The sequence below is a fragment of the Chinchilla lanigera genome, unplaced genomic scaffold (assembly GCF_000276665.1).
Source record: "Chinchilla lanigera isolate Chin_1 unplaced genomic scaffold, ChiLan1.0 scaffold00028, whole genome shotgun sequence".
Lineage (NCBI taxonomy): Eukaryota > Metazoa > Chordata > Mammalia > Rodentia > Chinchillidae > Chinchilla > Chinchilla lanigera.
In genome coordinates this window covers 12,302,673-12,310,336 of record NW_004955429.1, presented here as the reverse complement: position 1 = coordinate 12,310,336, position 7,664 = coordinate 12,302,673, and the positions used below count along the sequence as shown (strand labels likewise).

Below are 7,664 nucleotides of genomic sequence, written 5' to 3'. Positions count from 1 at the left end.
TGTAGAAATTTCTTCAAAACATTTACATACAAGTAGAGGGCAAAGAAATGTGGACTGTGCTTCACTAATACAGTTGTGTGAGTGATAAACAAGATTTGGAGAGAGCAAGATGGTTGGTTTTATTCTGTTGTCCCTCTAGTGTTTCACAGGAACTAATAACAAAAGTGTATGCTTGTGAGTGCATCACTTTCCTGTTTTAATGCTATGGAGAAGGGAAATTTCTCTTCTGTTCCAAGAGGTTTTGCCAGTTTCAGATAAGGATCCAGGGGTCCTTCTGACATCCTGAATGTTGAGCAAACTTACAGCATCTGCACACATCTCTCACCACAATACTTCATACTTGTAGGACTGTAGTTTGAGCAATGCTGAAAATAATGTAAGTATGTCCTTTAATTTATGGATGATTCAAACATGCTAACCCAGTTTTATATGCCAGACAATATTGTGAAAAACGGAGTTAAAACAAAGTCTGAATTTTGCACAAAAAAAGATGAGAAGACAAGTTTATGATTTATATTTTCTTTTTTATATATGTAATATTTTAAAGTATTACTTTGATATTGCTATGTACCAATTTAATGTTATCCTATTAAACTATTACCAAGATATATTTTGTTACTTACATGAAATAGATGTCTAAGGTACACTCCTGTGAGAGACTGGAAGGGTGATTAAGAACTGAAATTGATGATAGATTTTGGGATAGAGGAAGAAAATATTCAAAAGGGAAGGGGCACAAGGGAGGTTGGAATGTGGTCAGGAAGAGAAAAGGAATGAAAAGAGAGTAGAAGAAATGGAAACAAAGCTTTTGTAAATGGAGAGTGGGAGAAGGGTTGAAAGGAATGGTGGAGAATGGGGAAAAAAGGAAGAAACAAGATATATCAGGTCCCTAAGATGGATGTGATCATATATAATGTCAAAAGTGTACCAATAAAATTAATTTAAAGAAAAATTCAAGGTGCCATGGATATATAGCTCAGTACCACAGTGTCTTCCTGGACAGTGTGAGGTCATGAGTTTGAGTCCTGTTACTACCCTTCTCTAAAAAAATTCAAAAAGCAAATATCTGCATAATACTTTAAGATAACTTAAAAGCTGGTTATCACTGAGTTCTATAGTATAAAATTTACACTTGAGACCCATAATTTGCATATATCTTTTCTTGCTTGAGGAAAGCATAAAAATTTGGAATCGTGGTGAGCCACCCTCAGATTAGAAGTGCTTGCTACTCATTGCATTAAAAGCACAAGAAAGAATCTTCCAAATAGAGTTAAAATATGAGTATATTTATGATTCTCATTCCATATGCTTACTTATGATAAAGTGAAAAGAAACTTGAAATTCTTCCTTCTAATAATAGTTAATGACTTTAATGTGATGTCTGCCACTAGGTTTGCATGGTCTGAGTTTCATAACAATAACTCATAACATATGTGAGTTGAGCAGTCATGGAAGATTAAAAGTCAGTTCAATTTCACGTGTGCCATACACAGATATTGTTAAGGGTCTACTATTTTGATCCTTATTTTTCCTTACTCTTTTAGGCTGGGCAGAGGTAGAATATATTACAAACTATATTAATTCTCTTATTTTTAAAAATTTATTGGTAGATTTTAGATACAAATCATGATCATATTCCTTGTAGGGAATTTCAAGTATTATGCATGAGGAACTATGTAATAATGACAATAGTACCTGAGATTTTATTCCTCTGCAAGGCTCTCTTCATGTTTGTGCATTTGTACACATTGTCTCTCTAGGAAATAAGGAATATAATTGTCCCCATTTTACCGATCATAAGATGGTGGCTCAGGAGTGTTAACTGACTTTACCAATCCTGTATTTGAAAAGTGTCAGATCATAGATGTAAATTAAATCCACTTTATTTCAGAGCATGCTGAGCAACATTTATTCTCTATGAATATTTGGTCTGGCAATAAACCAGAATAAAGATGTCACTGACAACACTGTGTGGTTATTCCATGAACAGTTACTGCTTGATCTTATTCTTAGATGTAGACAGCTGTCCTCTCCTAACTCAGACAAAAAACAGAGCTCTTACTACACTGGCAAAAAAGACATTGTAGCTGAGTTTGAAAACTAAATATGGGGCCAGGGATATAACTCAGTAGCACAGTGCCTTCCTAGCAGGTGCAGGGTGCTGAGTTTGATTTTTGGTACAAAAAGAAAGAAAGAAAGAAAGAAAGAAAGAAAGAAAGAAAGAAAGAAAGAAAGAAAGAAAGAAAGAAAGAAAGAAAGGAAGAAACTGAAACTAAATATTGAGGCAAAACCAAGATAATACATTCTGTAACATGTGACAGATTTCTCACAGAGGTGCTATGGGAGCCCCAGGGTGAGATTTATAATCCAGCCACCATCACCAAGGTCTGGGACAGAGGTGAGAATACCTCCTGCACCCAGGAGGTTGTGAGGTGGACCTGAGTTCTGAAGGGGGAAAAGAATGCATGTGCTCTGATGAAGGCATAGTGTTGGCAGAGATGATGATGGTGGTGACATTTGTGATAAGTCATTTTTCTTGTTTTTCTCCTCAGACATTTATTGTTTGTTTAACCCCAAGAAGATGAATAAAAAGAGAAAAATTTCCAGTTATATTGACATAAGAAACACAGTTTTCTTTGAAATCACTGTCGGGATCACAGCCAACACTGTCCTGCTTCTGTTCCACATCGTCACATTTCTCCTCAAACACAGGCTCAAGCCTCTTGACGTGACTATTGCACAGTTGGCTCTAGTCCACTGGATGTTACTGGTAACCATGGGCTTCATAGCTACAGACACTTTTGGGTTTGAGAACTGGGGGAGGGACCTCATGTGTAAATCAGTTATCTATGTAAACAGGTTGACAAGGGCCCTCTCCATCTCTACCACCTGCCTGCTGAGTGTTTTTCAGGCTATCACCCTAAGCCCCAGAAACTCTTGTTTGGAAAAATTCAAACATAAATCCTCACATCACTACCCATGTTGCCTTATTTTTTTATGGGTCTTCAATATGCTCCTGAATATTCGCTTCTTAATCTCCATTGGTGCCACCCCCAATGTAACTTCACACAGTCTCGTGTTTGTCACTGAATCCTGCTCTCAGAGGCCTATTAGTTACTTGTTCAGGTACATATTTCTCTCACTGGTGAATGTTCAGGATATCTCCTTTATAGGGCTGATGGCTCTCTCAAGTGGATACATGGTGAGTCTCTTGTGCGGGCATAAGAGGCAGCTCCAGCATCTTCACAGTACTAATCTTTCACCAAAAATATCCCCAGGACAGAGGGCCACTCAGACAATTCTTTTGCTCACGAGTTTCTTTATGCTCATGTACTTTTTGGACTGTGTTACTTTCTCCTCCCTTGTAATATTGTGGAACAATGACCCAATTAATCTTTGTGTCCAGATGCTTGTGGGCAATGGCTATGCCACAATCTGTCCTTTTGTGCTGATGAGCACTGAGAAACGGATGATTGAGTGGTTAATATCCAGGTGGAAAAGACAGTAAATGTTCAAGCATGCAGTGATGGATAATTTCTTTCAGATATGCAAATACTTTGAATTTCTGTTGGATCACTGCAATGTATATATTTCTGCTTTCTCTGTTCAACATATTTAATTTGCTGTATGTGGGTGACAAGTACATAAGACATAATTAGCATTATAACTGTTTGAAAAAACTGAGGCTCCTGTTCCAATAATATTCACATGAAAGGGTTAATTATCCATTCTTTTAAAAAAATCTGTAAACCTTTATGAAAATCCATAAGATATATACATATATACTTATTAAAATTATGTACATATACTATATATTAAACATTAAACTAATGAGCAAGAATATGGAATAAAATCAAATCTTTAATTTTTTATGTTTATATTACACCCTTGAAAATCATTCATTTCAATTAGTTCTATACACTTTTAATAGTATGGCAATTATACTATGAAAGTTTGGTTTATTTTCATTTTTTAAAAGGTTAAGTACAACCATTAAAATTGTTGTGTTATAAAAATATTAGAAGCAACACAGAATGCACACATGACTCTTTAAGCATTTCTCATAGAGTGGTAGTTTTTACAATATATTATTAGTGTCTTTTGTGTCTGAGAATCTTATTCCCTTACTTTTATAATGTCAATATGCTAGCTATGTGTGATAAGACAGACTGGCCAATGTGCAACTCTCCTATTCTCACTTCTAGATAAAGACATACATTAATTTAAATATAAGGGTGTTTAAAAAATAAAGGCAATCACCAATTTCAAATATGAACAATTATCTGTAACCAAAATATTAACAAATTTGAAAGTCTATACTACCCAGTGATAACCCAGACAATTGAAACTGATCTGTCAGGAAAGGACAATCACAAAATTTTAAGAGCAGACATGCCATAAGAATGAAGAAACAACACTAAGCATGCTCTTTAAGAAGATAATGTGGTGGGATTAAAATTTGCACAGGTGACACTAAAAGTAATCATTCACTGCCTTGGAGATGGGAGTAGTAAGTTTTCCTTCAAGAATGCTTGTATTTCTTTTTTTTTTATTTTTGATACTGGGAATCAAACTCAGGACCTTGCACTTGCCAGGTAGGTGCTTGTGCTGCTGAGCTATATCCCCAGCCCTGTATTTCTAAGTGAACAAATGCATGATTTAAATAAATGAAATTGAACGCATCTCACATAATTCAAAGATCAACTCAAAATAGCATTAACATAGGGTTAAATGTAAGACATGAAAGTGTAAAGGAACTAAAAGTAAGTATGTGTGAACATTACCTCATTGGTTTGGACAATAGTTTCCTGTAGAGGGCTTCAAAAGTATAGGTAACAAAACCAAAACTTGATAAATGGAATTATATCAAAGTGAAACAGTAAAGGAAATAATAAAATAAAGACAGAGCATATATTCAGAGAAAATATTTACAATACATTTTATGTATTTGGTGATTTTTCTAAATGTATAAGGAACTAAACCCTCAGAAATAATCCAGTTCAAACTGGGTAAGGAATCTGAATAATTGTTTCTCAGAAGGCAAGATATGAATATTCACCAGAAACATGAAAAATGCTCACTATCTCCACTAACCCAGGGACTCTAATGGAATTGTTGGGAATGTAAATTATCAACATTTAAAAACTATTTTTTCTGAAACTGTCAATGAGTCATTGGTTGATTAGCTTTGTATGTCTATATGTGTTTTCATGAGAAACTACATTGAAGATATCAATATGTAATACAATAAGCATTGTTAATTCCCTATCACTCTGTTTGTAACTCTGTAATGTCTGTACTGATCCTATGCTATTTTGTAAAATGTTGTCGGTATGTTAGTATTTTCCTCCTTTAATTTCTAAAATTAAAAAAAAACTATTTTTTCTGACTATAGTGTACAATATGTCTATTTTAAAATATTTAAAGAATAGTTTTTAATATTCTCAGTGCAGAAGAAAAGGTGAGTTGGTAAGATGACAGATATGCCTATTAACAAGAATCAGTTTTCTCCATTGTACACGAAGATCAAAGCAATATACATAGCAGTTCCTAGAAATGCACAATTATTTTGACAACTTAAACGTTTACAAAAGAAGGAGGAGACGTTAAAGGGAAAATATTTGGGAAAAAACATTTCTACAAACTTATTTAAATGTGATGAATGTTATAGATGTATCAATCTGGAAATTCTACCAAGCCACATGGAAAATTCAGAGTAACCATGATTAGAAAAAAGATAATAAAATTGCCAAAACTCAAAGATAAAAGTTCCTGCTGAGCATGATTGTGGTCTTGACATGGCTGACGTGACTCCATTTCGTTTCTAGCCTCTATTTTAGTAGTCTCTTAAACTATAGATAGACTCACTCCTCCCTCCTCCCTTTAGCTAACCATAAACCCATGAAAGGAGGAAGAAGTCTTTTATCTAGAGGAACCAATATATAAAACAAATTGTGGGGAAGCTAAGGTGAACCACATCCTGCCTAACTAATGAACATCTGGAAAATGTAAATCTTGTGGCCTTCTTGTGAAACCCCTGGAATGTAGTTGCTACGGTGATTGGAAACTTGTTAATGTATAAAACTCCAGAGAACAAAACTCAGCTCTTTGGTGTTTTGGTGGTCACTGATCACCATCTTGTGAGCTGAAATAAAGCTTGCTTGTACAATCTCAGCCTCTGTGAGTGTTTCTTGCTATTAGCCATTACATTTGGATGCCCAAGTGAGATCTCTCACAGGGAAGGTCCTTGTTTGAGGAGGTCCTGTGCCTTCTTGCCTTTGTGGTTGATCTTCAGGTGTCAGGGTGTCCCAGCTGATTTCATCCAGCCTTCTGAGATGACTATGGGGCAGAACACCATGACTGTGAGATGCAACAACCAAGCCCCACCTCCTGACCTAAGGAAGTATTTAAATTTGGTTTCTTTGAGCTCATACAGGGACTTGTTTCCCAGATTGATGTTTGATTAAATTTGTGTGGGCTCTGTCAGTGGACACAATGGATTTTTAGTCTCTGCATGGCTGAGAATTTGGTCAGAGTTTCCTCTCTGAATTTGGCCAGGTCTAGACTCTAAAATTTTTCCAAATTGAAGGTCAGAAGTAGTAAATAATCCCTGGGACTATTTTGTTTGTCTGTGTGTTTTCCATTTTCCCAAATGTGCTTGTGGTTTCATTTCACTGTGGCCTTGGACTCTTGTTTGGACTGCTGGTGGAGTGGAGGAGTAACACTTGACCTTCAGGTAACCAGCAGGCTGTGGGATATTGTTACCAGAAAACCTTGGCCATCAGACCAGTTCCCCTATATGGATTCCTGGCTGTGCATGGTTTAGGCTTTACGCCAGTGGCTTAGAATATGTGTTCCTAGATTTTCAGATTGAGTTCTGGTGACAAAACAGAGGTCCTTAAAATAGAAACACCCATGAGCTACCCTTGGCCCCAGAGGAGGAGGATCCCACTCCTCTCCACCTTCCCATGCCATCACCATCCTATCTTGTCTCACAGTCTCCTCACCACTCCCTTCAGCAGCCCTCTCCAGAGCCCATGGCAGATCCCACCTCAGCAGATTGGGAAGTATCTTTTTCAGGCCAAGTCCCTGTTTTACTCTTCCAACAGGTGTCCTTTCCTGGGGTAGGAGGAAATCATCAGTCTGTCTTGGTTTATGCCCCTTTTAGTATTAATGACTTGTATAATGGGAGAGCCCAGAATCTCCCTTTTTTCAGAACAGCATCAGGCTCTGACAACCTTACTGGAGTCAGTGTTTAAAACTCACCACCCTACTTGAGATGACTGTCAACAGATATTGCTAACCCTATTTTCTTCAAGAAAGAGAAAGAAGTTAGAATATGACTGAGGATCAAGTGAGATTAGACACTGAAGGAACTGAACAGGAGAAAACAGAGGCAGTAGCTCATGTTATGCCCAGGGACTCCCTAATTGGGATCATAACACTGTGGAAGGGATACAGCAATTGGAAGCCCACCATCAGGCTTTGAGAAAAAGGTTACTTGTGGCTACCTGTTGCCCTACAAATTTAAACAAAGTGGTCAAGGTGCATCAGGGGAGAGCTGAAAGCCCCACCACATTCCTTGAGCACCTCCTTTAGACCTATTGGATATATACACTGTTCATACGAAGGCACCCAAGAATTCGTGCACTGTTAATATGGTT

The 7,664-nt window shown here is 36.8% G+C and overlaps 1 protein-coding gene across 1 annotated transcript; it reads left to right on the top strand.

Annotated features, from left to right (window-relative positions):
* Nucleotides 1–2,581: 2,581 nt before the first annotated feature.
* Nucleotides 2,582–3,508, top strand: LOC102016832 (vomeronasal type-1 receptor 90-like). Its single transcript, XM_005387244.1, has one exon. It carries the CDS (start codon nucleotides 2,582–2,584, stop codon nucleotides 3,506–3,508), a length of 927 nt encoding a protein of 308 aa, XP_005387301.1.
* Nucleotides 3,509–7,664: the final 4,156 nt, after the last annotated feature.